Source organism: Miniopterus schreibersii (assembly GCF_964146895.1).
Source record: "Miniopterus schreibersii genome assembly, chromosome: 1".
NCBI lineage: Eukaryota > Metazoa > Chordata > Mammalia > Chiroptera > Miniopteridae > Miniopterus > Miniopterus schreibersii.
Genome location: NC_138101.1, coordinates 86,116,327 through 86,141,679, shown reverse-complemented (window position 1 = coordinate 86,141,679; position 25,353 = coordinate 86,116,327). Strand labels below are relative to the sequence as shown.

The window sequence follows — 25,353 nt, the reverse complement described above, 5'->3', positions numbered from 1 at the left end:
AGCTACAACCAGTATAAATAAAATTTATGTTTTCTTATATGCTTTTTCTAAATATTTTTAGCATTGAACTGATTAGTGTGAAAAAATTGGCAGGCTACTTTTTTTCTTTTACTTACTGTCATATATCATATCTATTTTGTTGCACAATGAAAGTGTCCCATAAACATTTTAATGTCTGATGAACAGGCCTTTTATATCATGATTCTTTTCACTATTTTTCCTAATTTTAAAACTATTTATTTATTATGCATAAATAATTTATATATTATGAATAAATGATTTGTTTATTATGGATTTTTTTCAGAATACAAAAAAGCATAGATACTAAAATCATGACCAGTGGTGTTGGTAGGACCTAGTTTAAGAAACAGAATATCATTCATGGAGTCGCCCTCTCCCCGCATTCGCCCTTCCAAACATACCCCTATCCAGGTGGAACCACTATCCAGCATTTGCTACTCATTTTCACATTTATCTTTGTACTTAAAGAATACAGTGTTTTTTGCAGATTTTCAAAGTTTATACAAATTGTGTTATAAGTTCTTATGGCCTTAAGGTTCTGCTGCTTGCTTTTTTCTGACACCACGTTTGTGGAGATTTATCCACATACATAGTTACTCATGAACTATTCACTTTCACTGCTACATAGTGTCTTGGGGTGTGTTCACCCACCTTCCAGTTGATGTGCACTGAGGCTGTTTCCAACTTTACTGTAACCCGCAGTGTTGCTAGGCCATTCTGGACCTACCCCCCGTGTGTACTCATGTGAGGGTTTCTCTGCCTGTGTAAGGAGGACTGGGAGGCCCGTCGAGGATGCACACGTCTGCAGCTTCAGGACATTCTGCAAATCTCTAACGTGGCTGTGCCAATTCTCCTTCCACCAGCCAGGCATGAAAGCAGGTTGCTCTGCGTCGGGAGTCGGCAGACCTTTCCTGTGAGGGACCAGATAAGAGAGAGTCAAGTCTTGGTGAAAACTCCGTGGTCCCTGTTGCAACTACGCAACTCCGCTCTTGTAACAAAAAGGCAGCCACAGGCTATTCATCAGTGAACAATCGTGACTGATGAACCTTTACTTAAAGACACTAAAATTTGAAATTCATATCATGTTCAAGTGATACACAAAATGCAATTCTGTTGATTTTTTTTTTTTAACCATTTAAAAATGTAAAATACGTTCTTAGCTTGCAGGTTGTGCAGAACAGATTCCTGGCTGGGTTTGGCCCTCAGGTCATGCTCTGCCGGCCCCTGCTTGCCGTGCTCACCAAGACCTGGTATTTTCCGATGTATAGGTGTTTCCACTCTCCTGGGTGTGAAATGGTAAATTCTGATTTTAATTTGTGTTTCCGATTAGTGTTGAAGTCAAGCATTTTATCATGTTTATTGGACACTAAGATTTTTCTCTCCGGTGATTTATCTATTTATTGTTTTTTTCCCTTCTCCTGTTAGATTTATTTATAGACTTGCAGGAGGAGTTCTTCCAATTTCCGGCTCACAATCTTTTGTCTTATGCTTTGCAAGAGTGTTCTCAGAGTATCATGGTTATCATTTCACTTTTAAAAGGTGTCTTTTGAGGAAAAGAAGTTATTTTTAATTAAAATGAAATGTATCCAAGTGATACTTACTCGTTGGTGTGAAAGAGTTTTATATTTTTCATACACATTGTATAAAGGTGACCACAAAAAAAAAAAAGATCACTTTGTTGTGTGCGAAGGAGGAACTATTTCTTCTTTGGGGAGGAGAGGGAAGCTCTCTCTTTCTTTGCAGACTCTCTTGCAGTCCCCTCGTGTCCTTGAATGCCACGGCTGCTGGGCTGTGAGCCTGTCGTGGGGCCGTGGCAGCGCCGCCCGCAGGTCTGCGTCTGGATGAGCGAAACGTTGCTCTGCCCGGGAGTTTGCAGGCTGCTCCCCTGCAGGCCAGCCCACGTCATTCAGAGCACAAAAGGACCCTCCCCCTTGCGCTGGTTCATTGACGGATGGGCTCCTCTGCCCGCCCGAGTGGTTCTGGGACTGAGAGAGCGGTTGTCATCTAAAAAACTTTAGAAAGTCACCCTGGCTCAGACTGCGCCCCCGAGCCAGCCAGGAGCAGGAGGGCAGCTGGCATGCAGGTCAGCAAAGCGGGTCGCAGCCGCCTTGAGCTTTTCCACTGAGCGCCTGCTCCCCTGACGGCTGTTCCCCCGAGAGCTGAGCCCACTGGGGACGGGCTGGCATGCTTGACAGACGCCTGCTGTCCCCTCACACTAAGCGCAGTGTTCCTGGGGTAAGCACAGGGGAGAGAGGCAGGCCAGATGCGCTGCCTGGTGGCTTAGGGAAAATAGGAACCTACCGGATTGTTAAGGAACTGAAGCGACGATCACGTTAGTTGTTTTACCTTTTTTAGAGTTGTCCTTAACTTGCCAGAAATGTTCTCATTCATAATGTTATTTACAGAAATGTTCAGGTGGTTTAAGCAAGTAAAGTGCGACTCTGGTTTTAAACTGTATCTTACTGAGATCAATTGAGTAGCTGGGGAGAGAAGGGACAGCAGGGAAACAGCGGAAAAGGAAAATTCTTTTCCAGCTGGAGCAGTCACTTGTTGCATCTGGATCACACTGACAGCCTAGCCACTGAGCCTTTTTGTTTCTGATGCCTTTCTGCGTAAATCAGAAGGATTTGATTTCCTGTGTTGCTGCAAATTAAGATTTGACTGCTGTTTATCATGCTAATTTTTTTAAAATTTAATAAATACAAAAATGGGAGTCTAATGTTTAAAATACGTAAGCACAGAGCTTTACAACACAGTAATTAGATGTGTGGGTGTTTGGATTTGGTTTGGAACTTTTAAAGAAAAGATAGTATCATTATTGGTGCCCTTCTTTGGAAGGAAGGCTTTGGGAAAGAAATAAGAATTCTAGAATCCAAATGTACACTGTAGCCTCAAAAAATTATAAGGTTAGAAATATCTGTGCTAATAGGACACAAAAATATTTTAAACTCAATAAAGTATAGCTTGTTTAAAAATTCTTTCCAGGTTCCCTCTTTTATTTCCAGTTATTCCAACCTACACTAAATTTAGTTTAACAGAGAAAAAAATACTTGCTAAGAAATATTCACCTGGTAGTCATTTTTTCTGCGCAGTATCATATAGCACAGTCGGTAAACTGTGAGAAGCCTTGTTTAATCTATATGTGATCTCAGTGACCTTTTGTTACATTTCATTTTAAATTTTCTGAAAATAGAATTCTCCTTGCTTGTGTTGTCCCCGTTAAATTTTGTCTACTACAGTTTTATATTTCCTTAGGCTCTGGCCAGGCTGGTAATGTATACACTAGTTATAAAAGATTTCTGGGTATTTAACCAGAAATTGGTCGATACTCATTTGTTTTGAAAAACACCTGGAATCATCGTTTGCTATAAACTTGCCTCCTTTCTAAGAACATTATCAGACGCGAAATAGCCGCTGTAGCTGTCCTGCAGAGGAATCCCATGATGAATTAGGAAATGTATAATCCAAACCCCAAATTGCCAGCTACATGCTACCGGTCATTGTGAGTATTTTCAGGGGTGAAATTGGGCACACCACTGTCACCGGTATTTTATTGGAATGTCAGTCTATGTGATTCCAAATAGCTACTTGAATAATTTATTCTATGGAAAGAATAATATATTCTTTCAGTTCTGTCTTGAAGTGTTACGGGGGATCTGCACAGGGATGTTTATCCTTTTAAGCTATCTCCTCTTTGCCTAGCCTAGGGTTTTATTTCTTATGACCTCATTTTAACTAATACCTGTGTTTGATTAAGGCTGATGAATACATGGATTTTTTTTTTAATGGTTGAGTTTTAAAATAAGTCTTTCTAAAGACTCTTTTCTATTCCCATTTAACACTTTCATGTAGTCATTCTCAGAGTTCCCCAATAATGACAGAAACTTTTCTTTCAATCTGGACAATAATATAAATGGAGAGAATTTTAAAAAATACATACATGATTATGTATTTGTCTATATGTATATGTGTGATGGAATAACTTTTTAGAATGCTGAATAAACTACGTGGTTTTTATTTTGTCTAATCAAGTACGACTTCAGTATTCATATCAGTTATCCTTTTTAAAGTCACTACAAATCCCAAATGCATAAAGCACATTTAGAAATTATGCATTTTATTCTCATTCTTGCATTGAAATGAAATTAATAAACCAATGTAATTTTTTATAGATTCTTTTCCACTGCCAAAGGCAAAAAAAGTATTAAGTATACTTTTTACTCTTTTGTGAATCCTGGCATTTCTGCATTGCGAGTTTCTTGAACATAGTATCCTTTCTGACTGTAACTGTATGCCATGATTCTTAGACCAAGGTGGCCATTCCCTCTATCTCCTTTCCTCCTTCCCTCCAAATAAAAGTAGTCTTTTTGATTTATGCAGGTTTTACTATTTATTTAATATTTTACCTGTGATTTTTTTTCTAACTGTGCTTAAAAGCAAACATTTGGACCCAGTTAGACTTGACATTGAATATTACACCATCCCCTTTGCAACTGTGTGATTTGGCAAGTTTTACCTTCTTCGGGCCTTAGTTTCATCGTCTCTGAAATTAGGAAAAACAATACGCCTTTCAAGTGATGTGTGAGCATATTTATCACAGGGCATATAGACTGCTCGGCGTAGTGCCTACAGTTGAATCACATACTTACTTACATTTTCTGCAATGACTAGTAACAAAAAAAAGCCTTAGCTCTGAGATCCCAAACTATGATATCTAGGAGAGGCAGCAGGGGACGTTCTGAGTTGTTTTTTATTTGCATCTTGGAAGGAAGACGGAAAGATTGGAGTCATGAACAGCCCTGTGAAGTGGGACTCCTACTCGGGCCCAGTGTCGGGGCTGGAAGGGGCGGGCGAGTGTAAACGCTCCGAAATCAGCAAACATCCGCCTGTGTATACATGAACATCTTCTAGCTTCAGCAGACTCCGAGTGGCCCTCAGCTCCCAATGATGGAGACCCAGAGCTCCTGAATGGAAATAAGCCTGAGAGAACAGATGATGGAGGCCAAATACTCTAAGAAGTCTAGTAATCTTCGAATTATCCTTCTTCTTTTCTCTGTACCTTTCTATTGCCAAATCAGTTTAGAAAAAAAAGAAAAAGGAACATGTGCCTGAGTATTCCCATATATTATAAAACAAATATGGGCTGAGGCTACAGGTGTCTGCATGATTTTTCGGGTATAATTTATATTAAATGGAAGCATAATGTTAAATAGGCCTGGTGGCTAATGTGTATGGACGTGGGGATGCTTTAAAGGAGACACACAGGGATGCTCCTTGATCAGCCAGAGATGCCAGAATGTTTGGTGTCACCTTGCCCCCACAAAGCAGTCAGTTCATGGAAATACAAATTCTGTGCCATCCCAACAGATGTGCAATGTAATTTTTACTTTTAAAATTGAAAAAAAAACTTGAAAGAGAGCTTTACTTGTCAAAGTCGTTAATTAAAGTTATTAGTATTAAAAATAGAAGGAACATGAAAGGAAATGTATGTAGGAAGGCCCCACAATTTCAGCGCTTTCTGTCAAACATTTCTGTTCTGGAAAATTGCATTCCAGTCCTTTTCACAAGCATATGTATTTTTATAGTTGTACCTATAGCATACAGAATATTCTGGATTCTGCCTTTTGTCTTATTTTGAGACCACTTTCTGATTAAGGAATGACATGGCCTTGTGTGGATCTACCATGATTTGTCCAAATAAAAATGGTCATTCATTGTTGGACTTTTAGTTAATTCTATAATTTTGCTTTTATAGATAGATAAATAAATGTCATACACATTTTGAGCATATGCTTTTTGGCTCTGTTAAAGAACTCTGAGATAAATTCTCCAATGTGGAATTGTATGCACAGAGAGTGGGTTTGAATGTTCTTATGCTGGCTGTGGCGTTCCACATCTCTTTTCAAAATGATTAGACCAATTGACAATGCCAACATGACATTACTAATATGCCAATTTCATCAGAATTCGGCCCACATTAGATATTAATAATTGATGTAAAATGTAAACAATTACACAACAGTGTTTTAATTTCTATTTACATTACCAGCAAAGATGAATACTTATCTGAGCATTTGTATATTCTTTGTATCTCTGTGTAAATTTTTTCATTAAATCCTGTGTTTAGACTCCAATATTACTTTTATTTGTTAGACATTGGGTAGTTCTTTACAGAATCAACTATTAGAAAGTTTTTCCCGATCCAGCCCCAGTCATCGAAGTATTCCCTTTCTTAAAAATTGTTCTTACATTTATATTTCAGTGCCCTGCTGGCAGCACTAAATGACACTTTAGTGTGAGGCAAGAGAGTCTTAGTTTGATTAGAAATCAGCACTAGGCCAGTCATAAGCGTAAGGCTTAATTTTGGAAAGTGGAACATAAAGCTTTCACCTTTATTCAGATACCTAACTTACTTTCTGCAGAGAGGTAAAGCTATTTATTATACAAGAACCACATCTGACTCAGGCTGTCGCTAACATGAGAAGTGCATTCTGTGTCACCTTTAGGTTTTGCACTGTCACAGACAGCATGAGCCCATACATCATAAGGTGTTTATTGATTCAGGGCCGTCAGAGCCCAGAAGGTACCCTGCACCCTGGTAGATCCCCCGGGGGCTCCCCCTTCCAGTGGTCATCCAGGGGGCCCATCTCTCCCACTCTTCTAGTGAACTTGGAGAACTGAAATTTCCTACTCTTTCTTGGCAGAGGACCTGCTGTCATTTTGACCTTAATGTAACATTGTATCATTCGTTAGCCTTACAAACGGTACTCAACTTTAGTTTGATCATATATTTTTGTTACCTGTTAGTGGTATTTTAGGCATCAGAGAAGGGGAAAATCTGATCCCTTAAATCATTCCTAAGAGCCGTATTTCTACTACTGGCGCCTGAAATAGATATATCACAGTTCAGAAGGTTCCACACCGTGTGATACGAGTGCCTCCTTTACAAAGTCTATTTTTTATCATCCCGGGTTCCTAATCTTCTTACTTAATCACAGACAGAAAATGGCTTTGATCTGAGGACGTGATAGGATGGACAGAGCTCACGACACGGAAAGAAGAGCAGGATTTTATTCTTGACTCGAGCTCTGGTTTCCTTGTTTGGGAGTCGTTAACATCTCTAGGCTTGTTTTATCACCTATAAAATGAAAGTAATAATTCTTATCTCTCCATTGCTCTCTAGGGAGGTTGTAAAGACCCATAGGGGATGATGTAAAATACTGACAGCATCTCAGAATAACCATTTTAGGTTTATCTGGTTTTGTTTTGTTTTTGGAACCCTCGCAATTGCTTGAAGAATGTACCTTCAATATTAATATGTATTGAATCAAGTTTTTAAAGCTCATATTTTGTTTTGCGTGCCCCCCCCCCCCCCCCCCCCCCCGCATTTGGGTCTCTCCAATCTTGGCACCAACACCGGTATTTTTACAGCATGAAACCCGATAAGCCTGAGATCCTTCCTGTTGGGTCCAAGTTTATGACCATTTTTGTGACTTCGTTTAATAAGGTTTAATGTTTAATAAAAACACATGCTTGGAAGTTTTCAAGGCTGTTCCACATCACCAGGTTTTGCACATGAGCCACAGCTCAGCTTCCAGGGCTTTCCCAGGGCAAAAAGTCCTGCCTTTTACATTTCCTGCAGTCACCTTCCCCAGGGCTCTTTGTTTCTCAGTGTGAATTGGAGTTACTGTCTAGTGTCCTTCCATTTAAGCCTGAGGGCCTCCCTCCTCTCAGCGTCGAGTGACAGATTTTCTTCGTTTTTGTTTATTTTGGAATGTCTTAGCTTTTGCTTCATTTTTGAAGGCTAGCTTTGCTGGATATGGAAACTAGGTTGCTGGTTTTTAATAAGAAATGAGCTACTCATTCAGGATCCCTTCTATATAATGGGTTGTTTCTCTTCAGTCAAGGTGCTCTGTGTTGCTTTTCAAGTTTGATGCTGATGTTTCTGGGTGTGGGCAGTTTTAAATTTCTCCTACTTAGATTTTACTGAATTTCTTGGATGTGTAGATTACTATTCCTCTATACATTTGGGGAGTTTTCTATTATTTCTTCAAATATCCTTTTTTCATTCTTTCTCTTCTCCCTTTCTGGGACTTCCATTGTGTTTACGTTGGTATGCTTGATGGTGTCCCATGGGTCTCCAGGTTCTAGTCATTTTTTTGAGTGGGATTTCACAGTGTGAATAATTAATGTTAATTTGATGTGTGGGTGTTTTTTGAAAGAAGCTTGCATGTGTGCCTCAAATATAACAGTATGAAAAAGAGGTTACCTCATGATATTACCAAAATTATTAATCACCTAGACATGATATGTTTTGAGTACTACCCATGTGAAGTTAAAGGTGATTTCTGCTTTAAAAGAAATTACCATTTATTCAGATAGCATAACAAGATAAAAATATGTATGTAACTGTAAATATTGAGGAATAGAGAATCATAACTCTCTGTATTCACAGGCAGCATAAATAGTCAGAATTTTCAGGGTAAAGGAATGGTTGAAATTTCAGGAGTTTTGGAATTCAGTTTCATAATTAAAGAATAGGTTGTTAACTGTCTCTTTAGTATGAGTTAGTTATGTACGTTTTTTCACTGTAGTTAGAGTATGGCAGTCCAAGATGATTTTGTGGCTAGATCTGAGCTCAGTAAAAGTTTATATTTTAAAGAGATCTCCAACCTGCCTCTATTTTTTGTATTTTATATGAAGAGGAGGAATTCACTGGCCATTGTAGGAGGTTTGATAGGATTCACAGTTTCCATGACAATCATCACTTGACAACTTCTCTATCACTCTTGAGAGATGTGATGCTGTAGGTATAACAACTAATAGGTATAGATGTTAAAAGTTGTTTGTGTAAAAAGACCCAAAAAGAACAGTTGTCACTGAACTTCAGATTAATAAAGCTACCTAAACTAATAAATAGTTTGTGTGAATAATAAAGGATACCTGTTACTGATGGAATATCTCTTTTGGGGTTGAGAAAATGTGTATTTGTTTAATTTCTACAACTCGGTGGAGTGCCTGCCTTCTCTGAGACTATTTTTCATTCTATCGGCATAAACCTAGCCCTCATAATGCCATTAAAATTGAAGGCATTATGCTAAGTGAAATCAGCCAGTCACAAAAGACCAAATACTGTGTGATTCTACTTATATGAGGTCCCTGGAATAGGCAAATTCATAAGACAGAAAGGAGAATGGCGGTCACCGGGAGCTGGGGGAGGGAGGAGACATGGGGAGTTAGTGTTTAATGGGTACAGAGCTCCAGTTTGGGATAATGGAAAAGTTCTGGAGACGGGTGGTGTATTCACAACAATGTGAATGTACTTATTGCCCATGAACTGTAACTTAAAATGACTAAAATGGCAAATTTCATGTTACCTATATTTTACCACAATTCTGAAAATGCAGTTAAAACCAATTTAGTGAGCATGTATGTTGCAAAAGGCCAAATGCTTTCTATGATTTAATTCTCCCAGCAACCCAGGGAATAGGCACACGATTATCTCAATTTTACAGATGAAGAATCTGAGCAGAGCCAGGGATGCCACCGATCCAGGGCCACCCAGGTGTCAGCGGCATCGGCAGGGATTCCGGGCCATTGAGCAGCCTCTGGCGCGTACGCAGGGCCGCCTGTGCGCAGCTAACTTCCTTTTTCCTGTTTTTTCTCTGATAACTGCGCTCTTCCTTTAGGAATAGAGAACTGGGTTTCTGGGGCTCCTCCTTGACCTTTGAGCCCCGAGTGTCTGCAGCAGCAGCGGGTGATGGCGCCCCTCCTCCCCAGGAGCCAACAGGCGTTGCCAGCCTTTCCAGAAGCCAAACCAAAGGCCAGCCGCATACCAAGAGCATCTCTAGAATGATCCATTAGAAATAAAAAAAAGAACTGTTTTTTTCTTATCATTATATCCCAGCTACTTTTCGGATAAACAAGAGTCCGGATTCAATACCCCTGGGGATGTATGCAGAAGTCAAGTAAAATATTTTCTTAAAGATTGCTTATATATTATATTTTCCTTTTTTTCCCTGGCTTTAGTCTGTGTTTATAGCCAGATTTCTCATCGTTTTTTTTCATTTGTTTGTTTCTGTTTTTGTTTTGCTTTGATATGTTTATTTTTGCAATTACAGGCTTTGGACCAAGGATATACTGTCTCCCATCATCCTCTTGGGTTACAGATTAGAAAACAATTAATTCTGTGATCAAATCAATTGCATAAAACAAGAAAGAAGGTTCTTGGGGTGATGGGACTGGGTCAGAGATCCTTTCTGGATTTTGTTATCTAGTGATCATGGCCTCTTGACAGTCCTCTGGATTTTTTTAATTGGGTGAAATAGTGAATTTGAAGACTGCTTGCTACATCCAGAACCTCCAGTGTCTTTCAGAATTTTGTCGGGCTCACGGGCTAATCCATCGAGCCTGTTTTCTGCCTTTTCCGTTGCACCACAGAAAGCCAGATGGGCCGTACCAGCTGAGGGAAATCATTTCCACCCAGCGTATTTGCATCAGTTTCTCTCTGCCCTTAATCTGGAACAAAGCAAACAAAATCATAGGCCAAACATAATAAATGCAATTAAGCTCTTAATTCCAGAAATAGGAAACCTTTGGGCGTAACTTAAGACTCCCTGCTCCTATTTCTTTCGAGGTTGCAGAATCCGTTGTAAAATGCGGTTTCTGTGCGAAGCTTTCTCCTGATTAGTTCATCAATTCGACAAGTCCGAATGCTGGCAGTTTTTACAAACCTAATGAAAATAATTCTGCCATTCAAAATACAAATACGGACGTGCAGAACTTCAAACCCTCCGCCCTGCTTTTGCTCCCTAGGCCGAGCAGTTTCTCCTAATAAGGGCGGCTGACCTGCTGGCATTGGCCTGACAGATGACGCGTTTACGGGTCTGTTCTCCCTGTGTGTCCCCAGCAGTGCCCGAGCGGTACAGGCCAGACCGGCCCCATTCACCCAGGGTGCATTTTAACACCCGAGTCGGCGACGTCATTCTCCCTCCTTCCCCTTAACAGAGGTCCTGCCTCTATTCGGTGTCCGTGTTTTGTTTCAGATTGCGTGGGTTGTGGCGACTTTACCCCCTCGTCGCCTTCTGGGGCTGCTCCACGAGGCGGGGAAAAACGTGGCATCTGGGCATCTGGTCCCGTTCATTCTTACGACACCCAGAGGACGTAACTGCTTAATCGCAGGGGGCTGCGGAGATAGGGCATGTCACCGCCGTGTCATTGCTCTCGGGTGACTGATGCCATGGTGGCGGTGCCCTGGGACAGGGCAATGGGATGGACAGGCTGGGAAAGAGCAGGGTAGCCAGCGGTAATCAGGAGCGATAAGCAAGTGCGTGGCCTAAAAGCATTCCAGGGCTGCTATTTATAAGATCTCTGATTTCCTTCCTTCTGCTCCCTGCTCCTTGCTCGGGAAGAGCTTCTCTTAATTAGATTTGATGTTTTTCAGAAATTTCTATTTCGCTCCTATGTGAGTGACCACGGAATACACCCGTTCAGCTGCAGAACCGTCTTTCAAGTGATACTTCTTTGTAGCGTTTCATTGTTCTTAAGAAGAATGTTTTCACGGAGCACGATTTGAAATTATTACCTAGCATTTTTTTATTTGTTCCCCTGAGCAAAGGAAGGAGTAGATACATTTGTATCAATAAAATTTGTAAACAGGATATGGGGGCATATTTTGAATCTATCAAGCATGCTATACCGTCTCTAGCGACGTATGTTCTAGTAATACTTTAATAAGGTTTTCTTATTTTCTTGATTTTATTCATGGAATGTTCTGTTTGATAGCAGCAAAATATGATCCGTTCAGTAAAAAGATAATGAAAGATCAAAATCTTATAATCTTTTTTTTTTTTTTTGAGAAATAAGATTTCTAAGCAATAATACAGCCTAAATTTTAATTCTAGATGATCTTGTGTTTTAAAAATAGAATTGGACTTTACAGTTTTATGATTCTGTATGAAATCTATATTGTTGCATACTGAGAAAAATCTTAGTTAAGGACATGACTCTTCTCAACTGTTTTTAGCTCAGGAACTTTATGATATAAACTAAGTGTTTAAGCATTTCATTTTTTACAGCTGGATGATCGGTGTTGGTTCAGTATGGAGCACAGGTCAAAGTAAAATGAACCACATAAACATCTAAAACTGAAGGAAAAAAGAAAGCAAAGTTTGGTAAGAGAGACTGTAATGCTCCGGGGATTATGAACTACTGACGTTTCTTATTCATTGGAATCTAGATTAAGAATAGGAATTTAGATTTCCAGCTTAGTTCTCAAACAGTTTCCCTTATACTACTCTGTGGCAGTTAAAGGCTTTGCATTAATCATATTTATCGTACAGTGTCTGTTTATTCTATTAAGTCCGACAACAGCTATTATCTATTTCTTTGCCCAAAGGCATTATAATGAAGTAGTGCTAGCCAAGTTTTATTTCTAGTATAAACAATAAATCTTTCTAGGCATTGGTCCCCTCTAAGTATTCTGGTTAATGTTTTGAAACCCTTGATATTTATCAGTATTGGCAAGTGTCTGGTAGCTTGATAAGTACTTGATTAGTATTAAAGGTTATTTTTTTAAAAAAACAACAACAAAACAAACTGGAATAGTTTTAACTAGATGACTTGAGCACATCACCCAGTACCCAAGAGAGTATATTTTCTTATCTTTACGATTGAGGTAATAATAACATGAGTCCTATCAACCTCAAGGGCCAAATATAATATACTGTATATGAAAATCGTGGAAATGGGAAAGCACTGCATGAGAAGAAGGGATTGATCATGCGACAGACATTGTTAAGCAGTGGCATGACTTCTTCCTCCCTACGGGGCCCTTAAACTGCTCGCCCGGGGAGCCAGCCTCTGTTGGGAGCAGTCTCCTTGGTAAGGCGCCGTGAGAACTCCCATCACGCTTGCTTCCAGCCCTCAACCCCTCCTCTGCCCCTCCTGCCCCCTCCACCAGCTTGCTCTGCCCTTGAAAAGGCCCCCAGGCTGTCGGAAGAGACCCAGGGAGAGAAAAACGGTGGCCCACACCGAGACCGTGGCAGCGCAGCCTGGAGGGCATTGAACGGTGTACAGAGGGGGCAGCTGCGAGCACCGAGGCTGAAAAGAAAGCCTTGTGTTTAGTTGTAGTTTGTTCTTTCTGTTTTTGTTTAGTTGGTTTGTTTGGAAATTAGAGCCATAGAGAGGAGGGTGCCATCTCTAGACGTGTGTTAAGACACTTTGGGGCCAAAGGCCCAAGAGCAGAGGAATGGGGTGCTTGTGAGAAGTGAGCAGACCAAGCAGCCCAGGTAGCTTTTCTGAAAATAGCTTCATCATCTACATACTCTACATGTGGATTGGCGGGGCTGGGAGAATTAAATATAACACAGCCGGAGAGCCATGTGCCGTTCCTTTCTTCCACAGTCACTTTTGAAGTGAAGGTATTAATTAGTGTTTCAGCTTCGAACAGCTCTTGTTGTTTGAGCTTTCTAGATTTTGGGATTCTGGAGAAAGGGCTTCTTATGTAAACCTTACTTGTAAGCTGTTCTTTTCCAGGTATGAACCTGGTTTTTTAAAAAAAAAAAAAACAACTTATATTTTTAAAAAAGAAAGAAAAAGAAAAAATTCAGTGACTTTTTTTTTTTTTTTAAGCTGGGATTTCCATGTGTAAGTCAGCTTTTGGTGTTAATTTTGCATGTGATTTGTTCTCAGGATGATAAATGATATCACAGAATGATTGTAACACTTAAATAAATGGAGGCTTTATTTTATTTCTTTTTATGCTACGGCAGAGCCTCTGCTAAAACTAAGAGCTGTAGTTATAATCAAGGAACTATCTGGCTTGAGCCCAGCCAGTTAGGCTCCCCATGTCTGATTTTTTCTTTCTCTTGTGTGGTATCTACGTTAGCTAAATCGCAGGTAAAATATACTCCCCTCACACACCAGCCTCCCAAGAAGTACACCTCTCTGAAAATTCTCAGAGGCTGCTTAGCTGGACCTGTGGCACACCAGTGCTGCAGCGCCCCCTATAGGTCCCAGGAGACCTGGGTCTCTGCAGTCCTGCCTCCCTGCGGTGGTCCTTGCATATCTCCCCTTCTTTGAGGGCTGGAGCTCCAGCAACCCCATGGTACCACCGTGGTCTGGGTTCCTCCCCACCTTTTTTCCTGCCACACTGATGCCTGATTCATTCAGCTATCCCTTGCCAGTCCAGTACTCACTTGGTGTCCAGCTCATTCCAGGCACCACCAGAAAGCCCATCACCTGCAGTAATGTCCCTTCTGAATCACCGTCCTTTATCATCATTGATTTCCGCCCCCGAATTTTTCCAACAAGCTAAGTCCTCTCCAGCCTCACAGACTTGGCTCTAGCTGTTCTTTTTTCTGGAAGGTTCTTCCTGACCCTAGCTCTTACCCTTAATGTCTCAGTTAAACTATGATTCCTGGCCCTGGCGTGCTAACTCTGTTGATTAGAGCATCATTCTGATGTGCCAAGGTTGCTGGTTTGATCCCTGGTCAGGATACATACAAGAAGCAACCAATGAATGCATCAGTAAGTGGCACAACAAATTGATGTTTCTCTCCCTCTTTCTCCCTTCCTCTCTCTCTTCCTCCTTCTCTCTCTCTCTGAAATTAATAAATCTAAAAACAACCCTACAATTCATCAGAAAGGTTTTCCCTGACCTCCCTGTATAAAGTAGTTCCTCCCATCAGTCTCTATTACAGAACCCAGTTTATTTGCTGCAGACAGATGTGATTATCTGACTTATTTATTATCTAGACTAGTGGCATTTCTAGTCTAGAAACTGAGCAGACTCAGTTTCTTTTACAAATACTTTGGCATGACTCCTTTATGATCCCGCAATAAAATTAATAGTTAGTGTGAACATCTGACACAAAACTTGTAAAACATCAGAAAGTAATTAATTTATTTATTCTTAGGTAGCATGTATTTCAGTTTGTGATTGTGTAGGCACGACCACACTGGAAGACACGACTTAGTAGTGACATGCCTGCCCTCTGTGTGGGCAGCATGGATGGGCAGCTATAAATGCAGATTAACAGTGGCGTGCGGCCCAGGCGTGTGGCTGTTGGCAAGTTCCAAGCCCAGTACAATCTTCTGTTAATTTACATAGTACTTTAACTTTTAGAAAATTCGGCATATCTGACAAGGATGTAAAAATGCTTCGTGCTTGTATGCAAAATAGAGTTAGAGTCTAGGTTCGAATCATTTTATAAACAGATTTTTCAGCAGGACGGTCAAAGGGCATGAAGGGTGCACACTCATTTTATTATTACATGGGACTGTTGTGCACAATACAGGACATTTATGTCCCTGGCCACTGCCCACAAAGAGCCTGTGATGTCCCTCAGTTATTGAGACAACCAAAAATGCTGCAACAAATTTCTGGAACACTTTTTTGGGGGAACAACCAGTCCAGACTGTAAGCTTCACTGAGCCCTGGAACCGTGTTTGCCTCATAGGAGCCATGATGTCTAGAAAATCATCTATATCACAGCAATGCATGACAGATATTTTAAAAATGAATGAAAGAATGAATGAATGAAAGGGAACGTGTGGACACAGGGAAAGACATTTATCCATTTAATGAATACGTGTTTACTGAGCAACTACTATCTTTGCCAGGTGCTATTCTAGGACCTAGGAATGCCTCAGTTAATGAGGCACATTTCCTACTCTTATGAGTTTGTTCTTTCTCCATATTTGGAGCTACTTTGTGACTGCACAATGGCACCTACATTTCCTATATACAATGACTACTTTTAGTGTATCAAATTTTTTAAAATTCAGAATACTTACCGAGTTAAGTCAGTCTATGATGATGGAGGAAGCTAGATAGGGAATAAAAAGCAGCAGAAATAAGTCAGATTAGTGACAGAGAGGTGTGAGTTGTGTGTAAGAAAAATGAGAGCCTGAAAATAATATAGTTATTTGTATATTTCTTATGTTTGTCTACACAGTGTCAGAGAGCAAAACTTTTTAAATCCAAATCTTTTTTGTTGTTGTTAATTCTCACCTGAGGATATTGTTTCCATTGCTTTTCAGAGAGAGTGGAAGGGAGGGGTGGGGGGAGAGAGAAACATCGATGTGAGAGAGACACATCCACAGGTTGCCTCCCACACGCACCCCAGCTGGGGCCAGGCGTCAACCTGCAATCAAGGTACATGCCCTTGACTGGGAATCGAACCCGTGACCCTTTGGTGCACAGTCCGACGCTCTAACCACTGAACACACCGGCCAGGGCCAAATCATTTTGTTGTTGTTCTCATATAAATGCAGTAAGAGAAATGCTTTAAGTGCCCGCTTTCCCCTGTGCAGTAGCTGTGTTGGGTGTAATGAAACACCTCCTTGAAATCAGGTTAAATTGTAAACCTGAGGGTTAGGCCCCTTTGAGCATTTTGCAGTTAGTGTAAGTATGTTCACGGTTCCATAGAATTTGCTTTGGAGTCACCCCTCTTCTCAGTCGGGCAGCCGGTTAGTCAGTCTCGGAGCCAGCCGAGGCCGCAGGAAGTCGGCAGGAGCTGAGCGAGCCTGTTGGAAGGTGAACGCTCCTGCTTGCGCCTGGGAAGCTCCAGAGGGAGATGTTCAGTCAGCTTTAATATACTCCCTGGTGGGACTGAACAGATGGTCACGATCGAAAAGGAACATTTTGGGGGTCTTAATAGCATTGAAATACTGGCTGCCATTTCCTCCTTTTCACTTGGAACAGATTTAGGGAGATATTTTGCAGGCACACCTTGCACTAAAATTACCAGCGCCCTCTGAGAAACCCACCTCCGCCTCCAGAAAAGGAGATGTTGTTTCAAATGATGTTCAGGGTTTACATGTTCTTACATTGGCATGTCGATTGGCCACAACTCTTGAATTTTAAATAGTCTCTGAACTTTTCTGATGTTAGGTTTGACTTTCATGCTTCCTACTGTTGTGAGTGGTACTGAAAAGGCCTGGGTTGTAAATTCGAGTCTCCAACACATACTGCAAACTAACGTGTTCTCTGTTCAATCGAAGCCATAAGTATGGGGACATCACCTTATACTGGGGGGGACAAAAATGCAGGAGCATGGAGCGGTCATGCAGAATACTCACTCAGGAAAGATTTATTACATTAATTGATAATGAACCAACATGGTAAGAACAGAAAAATGAAAACTGAAATTTCTTTGACCTCAGTTATTTGTACCACCTCATAATAGGTATTTTTTTCTTTGTTGTATAAAAGAGGAAACTGAGACTCAAAGAGTTTTGTGCTTTTTTAACTAACATTAACTGTGTGCTTTTAACAACCCATGTATCCCTCCTGAGAGTCATGGAAAATAGGGCTGTATTTCCATTTTACACATAAAGTAGCTGAGGTGCAGAACTTTAAGTGACGGCATTGATACAGAGCTAGGATATTTTGGCGACAGGGCATGACTCAAGGAAGCGGACTCCAGAGCTTGTCCCCTTAAACTCGGGGTGCACTGGATGTCAGGTGTTGGGTCAGGGACATGGCTGGCAAGTAGCAGAACGAGGTTGGTCTGCCTTCCAACTCCACGCCCTTTACACCATCCTTTGCAGCAAACCCAGTGACTTCCCTACCAATTGTAGGAAGAAGGAAATGCCTTCTTCCAAGTCATCAAAGCCCAGCTTGACCGAGTCCACCACGATCGCTCCACCCATCCCCTCTCCTCCAAGTTCACTCACTGCTGTCTCCCTCGTGGTGTCTTCTCACTCTTCTCAGTCTTCTCCCTGGCTTTTCTGCCCCATAGGCCATTCTTCCTAGAAACAGCAGAATAGAGTTCCTAAACATTTTAACATCTCAGCTCCCTGTTTAAAAACCTTCAGTCTCTCATTAGTTATGGGATAAATCTCAAATTTCTTATCTTGGCATTCCAGGCTCTCTCCAGAATGGATGGCGGAGCCTGCCTTTTCAGACAGGACACTTACAGTTCCTGTACAAACTTCCATTCATTGATTGACTGATTGATAACTGACTCATTGGCTACTACCCAGCAGGCTGACTCACTTGAGAATGTCTTGTACGCAGTGACCCAGCTTTCATCCTAGTCCTGGGCACATCCTGTTCCTTCTTGGGATCTTCTCCATCCCCCATGAAAGCCCATCCTCTGAATACCTGGGTGCTGTTTACTGTTTGTCTTGCTAGTTACTTTTACTAACATGTTCGTATCTTATGTTTTCAAAGAGTGTTTCATTCCAAAGGCTACTTCCTTCCCTTCTTATCCATCTCCTTTCCGAATAAGTCATAGAGTATTTAATAATATCCTTTTATTTTAAAGATATGACTAGACAGGCGGCATTGATGTGTCAGAGAAAAGCAAGTATTTGGGGTAGAGGGTCTGAATTCATATCCTTGCCTTATGTACTCCTAGGACCTCTGCAACTTTGGCCATGGCACCTAAAATCTCCGAATATCAATCCCTCTTTTGTCGAACAGTAAAGATAGTAAGACAAATCAAATAGATTTGGCTTAAGAACAAATAAATAACTTGGGTGGAGTACATTCTACATCATAAACTGCTATAAAAATGTTAACACCGGCAGTATTTTTGTTAATGCTGTTTTAAGTAATGTGGCCTTCACGGAGTTGATTCTCCTGGCCTTTCAACATCCTCAGCCTAGTCTTTCCTCGCCTGCCTGTTCCCCACACTGTTCCCTACGACTGCATTTTCTCCCCATATGTATCCATCTGCTGTTCTCTCCTTGCTTTCTATCTTTCTTCCTCTTTCCCAATTTCCTTTTTTCTGTCAAAACCCCATTTCTCATGCAGCATGTCTTCTTGTTGTTCTTCGGCTTTCTTTCTTGTCATCATGTAAAACTGGAAGGAGGTTGAATAATTCTTATAAAATCCAGCCTCCGATGCAATTTCTGTTCTTTAGGGTAGCATTTTGGGCAAGTGCTGTTTAGTTCACGTGCACAAAATTTTGGAATGTTTGAGACAGAAGACAGAAATCCATCTAATCCAATCAACTTGCTTTAAGGGTGAAAGGATATTTCTGAGAATTAACTGACTTACCCTGGATCTCAAAGTTAATGGCTGATGGAGTTGATAGTTAAGACTGCCTCTAGAGTTCAGCCCACTGTTGTTTCTTTTCGCTTTTGCTATCCACTGTATTGTGTTTCCTGTCCTAGAGTTTAGTTAAGGACATTATCTAGGGGTTAGTGTGTTCCCGGCAGGCCATCTAGCTGATTGGCTTTGGGTAAGTTATTTAACCTCTCTGGTCGTGAGATTCTCATCAGAATATGAGAGGACCAGCTGTTCTTCAAGGCATCTTTGTAATTATCAATCTTCCTCCATCCATATTTAACAACTATTGGATAGCCAGTTATTTACAGTTATGAGGTGAATTGTATTCTTACACGTGGTTTGTGTTTATGTTTTTTCCCCAAATGCCACCCCAGGTTGAGCCCCATTTCAATCTATGCAACCAATTACGCTTCTCCAGTATTTGGTTAAATTATTTCTAATTAAGACATCATGGCTTTCTTGGCAGTAATCCTGTCTTTGTTCTACAGGGATGTTTGGCAAAGTGTTTGTTATCATTTTATAAAAGGCTGTAGGAAAAGGAAATATTTTGTTGAAATATTTCCTTTGGATCATAATGGAACCGTATGCCCTTCTCATTATAAACTACCTGAAAGGTGATGGAAGAGCCACAGTATTCTTCATTGAAGGACCAGCATGGCATTAACCAGTATTAACCATTTATGGATTTCTTTGTATACCTTCCCACACAAATTATTCCCAACTTGAAACAAATACCAATCAAGAAAGAAAAAATTTATATACAGGTATCTTTGTTGATATAAGAATGGTAAGAATATATTAGATAATTTGGTTTGTAGGGGATACAAAGTCCAGTAAGTTACTAAATCATTTAATTTTACACAAACTGATTCTCAAGTTTCCTTTAAATTCCTAGAAAACTTTCTACTTATTTAAATAAATGGGAAATTAATCACACTCAGTATGTTTTTTCCCCTACCTACCTGGATGACTCTAATGCTTGCTAGCCCTCCATTGAACACTAGGACCCTTTCCATGTGTAGGTGTGTGTCATGTGATTAAATCACTTAACAAAAATGTGAATGGATGTACCCTGGCCAAGCACTTTTTTTGGTTTATTTTGCTTTTTAGTAATTAATACATTATACCAAAAGCTGGTTTTGTTTTGTTGTGGAATTATCACTCAAGTTTCCAGACCATCGTTTCCTGAAGTGATTGCAAACAGTCGCTTTTTTGTCTTTTGGTGTCTGGGCCTATTTTAAGAGCATTGCCAAGCGTGGGAAATGATAGCACTGTATTCCAGCTGCGGAAGCAGTATCACTGTGATAATGCACTTCAGCCTCCTATAAAAGGACTTCTTTATGGCCAGGCTGACAATCTAGCTGAAGGTGTGTATGAAACATGTACCACCATGGCAGTGAGCATTCTGAAGTGGTAAGAAACTCTTTTTTTAAGCTCATTGGCATCTAGCATTTTTCATCAGCTTTTTAAAATCATTTCAAAGTTTGTTTTTAAACTTTCTTCTCAAGTGCTTGACGTCACTCACAAAAATATAAAACAAATAGCTTGTTTCTGAGAGACTAGCGCAAACGTTGAAATACTTCTGAACAAAGTTTAAAGTTAACAAACATTTGTAATTTTATTATTTGTTGTATTTGAGATTGTTTTTGTACTTGAATTTGAATTGGAAATAGTTATTAATATTTTACAATGTCTTTTTAAAAGGTATTTTTAAAAGTCCTCGTAAGTGTAGCGATAGGCAATTTAGATTCTTTTTAAAATATCTTGACTTCCCAGTAAAGTTGTATCTGTTAAACTTAATTGAAAGTAATTGAATTGAGAATTCTGTGTTATAAAACTTTATTTTGATCATTTGTAAGAAGCTGTTAGTAAAATCTTACTCTAAGAAACACATTTCTTAAATATTAAAAAAGTATTTAAATTAAGAGTTACATTTATAAGATTAGGATGCTTATATTGCTCTCAATTCATAAAATATGTAAAAAATTAACAACCCATACATAGTGCAAAATGAACAGTAACTATTTCTTATATGCAAATAAAGGATGAAGCTAAACTTTGAATTTTAGACACATTTTTGAAGTTGTAAAAAGGTATTTTAAACCATATATTTCTTTGAAATATTGTGTCATTAAATTCAAATTACATTTCTGATTCCTTAATATCTTGATAAATTAAGGTAATAATTTGATCTGATTTTAGAAAGATTATAAGCTCTTTGTTAGGTTAATAATACCGCAGTTTAGCTGCTAAGAAATAACCTTATCGTAAAGAAGGAATTTTGGTTTTCTGGTCATATTCCACTAAAAAACAAATTCTCTTTTTAGGTGTGTGTAGGGGCATAATAGAATGAGATGATTTCATTTCTTGTCATATAGCCAGGAGGAAAGAAATTTTTCCCGACAGTAACTGAGCTCTCTGCTTTAAACACAGCAAGTTGAAATCACAGTTCCCTATTTGATTTCTTTATTCCAACTATTGGGATAAGACTAAGATGATAGATTCAAATCCAGAATGAAAGGTGATGGGCTTTGTTGTAAATTTCAAAGTGGTAACACGTGTAAAACTTCTACTAAATAAATGATGCAGAAATGCATCCGACGTCTAAGGCTTACATTGTTGAGTGGCTCATGCCAAGCTTGCAGACTATGTAAGAGTAGCAGTCAATCATCCACTGTCAAGCAGAAAAATGTGTTTTGAGGAATGATGTTAACATGTTAAAGAAAGCATTCCTGAAAATGAGCTCCAGTTGTGTGTTTTTTAAAATAAAGGGTATAAACAAATGCAGAAGTTATTTCCTAGAATACACCCCAAAGAGTATTTTAGGAATATAAACATTCATTCACCCTCATGTGTGTAAAATACACACCTGCTTTACATGATTATGCACAGGAGCCAGTTCTTCATGAATAATTTGTATCATTTTTTTACATAATTTAAGACACCATATGCTTTATAATGAAGACAAATATTTAAAGTATGCAGTCATGTTAAACACTAACAGCATGAGTCACTCTATATTTTTTTAAAGTGCTGCCCTAAGAGTGACAACAGTAACTTACAGGATTTGATGTCCATTTGCAGTGTGCTATTAATTTAAAGTCACTGTAAATTCATTAGTTTAGGTAATTTTGCTTATTGAGACAAATTTGGAACTTTTCTTGTGTTAAGTATTAAAATGTTTTAAAAACCTGAAAACTATCTCTGGTGGGGTGGCTCAGTTGGTTTGGAGCGTCGGCCCATACTCCAAAAGGCTGCGGGTTCTAGTCCAGGTCAGGGCACATACCTAGGTTGGGGGTTCGATTCCAGATTGTGGTGCGTGTGGAAGGCAACCAATTGATGTTTTTCTCACATTGATGTTTCTCTTTCTCTCTCTCCCCCTCCCTCTCTCTCTAAAATCAATAAGAAAAACATCCTCGGGTTAGGATTAAAAACAAACAAAAAGAACCTGAAAACTAAATTAGAATATTCACTGAGTACTTAAAGTTGAGTGTATTTGTTCTATAAGAAGAGGTCTACGTTAACTGTTTAAAAATTGACATTGGTAATTCTTTTGGGTTTTATAATGTACCAGAACTGGTTAACTTTACTGAAGTCATAAAGAATAGTTATATGCAATTAAAAAAAAACAATTTTCCATTTCTTTTTCTGTTTTTCCCCGGTAAGTCAGATATTTGGTTTGTGCCACTAATTTATTTTGGTATATTTGTCACTAACTTTGAATATTTGAAATGCCCTGTATTTTGCTATGGCATATAGGTCTCAGTCTAAACTTTGATATTTTTAATGCATCCACATTATAATTTTTGTGGTTTCTACTAGATTCCTGTCTACTCAAAGTGTGCTCCATGGACCAACACTTCCAGTATCATCTTGGAGCTTGTTAGAAATGCAGAAACTCAGGCCCGACCCCAGCCTCCTGAATCAGAATCCACATCTTAGCAAGATTCTCCAACTGATTCAGATGCTCCTCACTATTTAGCAAAACTGGTCTAAGAGGCATTCTCACAGACTAGGTGGTTAGAGGAGTTGAGGGTTCCAGCTCCTTAGAATCTATAAGTCTTTGATTTTAGAAAAGTTAATTATTGAGATTCAAAGAGAGGTCAAGAGCGTAAGGTCTGAGTTTAGACAAGGGGTTGAAACCCAGTTTTGCCACTGTTGGCTTGGAGTGACTTTGGGCAAATCAGCCCATCTAAGGCTCAGTTCCCGTTGACTTTGGGCAAATCAGCCCATCTAAGGCTCAGTTCCCCTTGACTTTGGGCAAACCAGCCCATCTAAGGCTCAGTTCCCCTTCTGTGAGATGGGGTTGCTAATGAAATAGTACCTGCCTCACTGTTGTAAGATGTAGGTAAAGTGTTTGCACACATAATAAACCCTCAGTAAATAATCGGTTTAACTCACATTGTTAACTCACATTACATTAAGTTGTGCCTTTTTAAAGCGAGACAGACCCACTGACCTTAGCAGGCTTGGACAACTGGGTCTCTTTCTTATAGAATCTAAATTGGCTTTGCAAAGTCTCAAATGACGGTTGCTTGTCTTAAAGAAAAGAGGCCCTGGGGTCCTGTGGTTTGATTTTTGTCACATATTATATTTTTAGGATTAAAGCAAGAAATAATGATCCAGCCTCTTTCAACCATGAAAGAGTCCTTAAATTGGAGATCTAACAGCCTAGCTGGTTTCTTTTTACATTTAAGTTCCACTTTTCCTTCATCTCTCAGAGTGTGTGGAATCCCCCAAACAGCTGTAAAATGTCTTTTGAAAACTCTGCCTGTCTCTCTAACTCATAATTGGGGCCACAGCAAAGTGAAATCCTGTTCTCCTGGTTGCAAGATGTGGAGGGGTGTGTTTGGCAGGCCTTCCTTGGAGAACAGAATTTCCTTTTCAGCAAACTCTGTTTTAAAAAGAATGAACCCAGGGTGAGCTCAAGCTATTAGTCACAATTTTTCATCTTTATTAATGGCTTTTCATCGGGGAGCTAATCTGAGTGGGGGTGGGAGCAGTCTCCTAGTTAAAAATAAAATCCCATCCTTCTTTAATGTTCTTGTACTTCTTTTGACACTAAAAAAGTAATCCATGCTTATAGAATATTATTTTCATAGTACTTTTTATATTTTAGCCATTGCCTTATTGTTGGATATTTAGATTGTTTTACACACACGCGCAACATCATCATTATCATCTGATGGTGAACATTCTTGTACGTAAACATTTTTCTGCGTATTTATTTCCTTCACATAGATTTCAAAAAAGAGAATTACTGAATACATACTTTTAAAAGGGTAGTATGTCTTTTCAAATTGCTTTTAATTTATTTTAAATTTTCCTTTGTTTTTGTATTACAGTTGACATACAATATTATATTAGTCTCAGGTGTACATCATAGTAAGTAGACGTTTAGATACCTTACGAAGTGATCCCCCAAATATTGCTTTTTAGAAATGTTCTACTCATTTTGACACCCACCAGCAGTGTTTGAGTTCACTTCCCTGTAATATTATCATTTTAAAAATAGTTAAATTGATACAAGGAAATATCACTCAGCTATAAAAAATACTGAAAACTTGTCATTTGCCACAGCATGGGTGGATCTTGAGGGCATTGTATTAAGTGCAGTAAGTTAGAAAGAGACAAATACCATATGCTTTCACATATATGTGAAATCTAAAAAGCACCCATGAACTCTTAGATACAGAGAACAGATTGGTAGTTGTCAGGTGGGGGATGGGGGGCGAAATGAGTGAAAATGGTCAAAAGTTATGAACTTCCAATTATAAAATAAATAAGTCCTAGAGATAGAAAATACAGCATGGAGACTGCAGTTAACAATCCTGTGTTATATATTTGAAAGTTGCTAAGAGAGTAGATCTTTAAAGTTCTCAAGAAAAAATCGTCACTGTGTGAAGATGGCTGTTAACTAAACTTTCCATGGTGATTATCTTGCACTGTCTACATATATCAGAGCATTATGTGGTACACCTGACAAGTACAATGCTTTATGTCAGTTATATCTCAATTTTTAAAATAAGCAAAAACTAAAATAGAAAATTAAAACATTTTAAACGGTTATTTTGGTAAACAAAAATATGATCTCAGTTTTAAATGTCTGCATATTTCTGATTATTCTTCAGGTTAAATATTTTTTCACCTTTTTAAGCCATTTTTTTTCTTATTTGTGTGTCGTTGGGTAAGTTACTTAACTCCCTACCGCTCAGTTTCTTCATCTTAGGTCATTGTGAAGACCAAATGGGTTAATTAATATATTCAGACATTTAGAATAGTAGGTGCTGTATAAATGACTGGTTTAT

General features: G+C 39.3%; 1 protein-coding gene across 9 annotated transcripts in view; it reads left to right on the top strand.

Annotated features, from left to right (window-relative positions):
* Positions 1-25,353, top strand: part of CACNB2 (calcium voltage-gated channel auxiliary subunit beta 2) — a 316,687-nt gene that overhangs the window by 160,737 nt on the left and 130,597 nt on the right. The window contains exon 1 of one of the 9 annotated variants that reach the window (XM_081143577.1): positions 2,069-2,256. The exons of the other annotated variants lie outside the window; for them this stretch is intronic. Coding sequence (XP_080999703.1) covers positions 2,206-2,256 — 51 coding nt within the window. The 5' untranslated portion in view covers positions 2,069-2,205. Of the gene's footprint in view, positions 1-2,068; positions 2,257-25,353 lie in introns of those variants that run through there. 9 annotated transcript variants of the gene reach the window in all.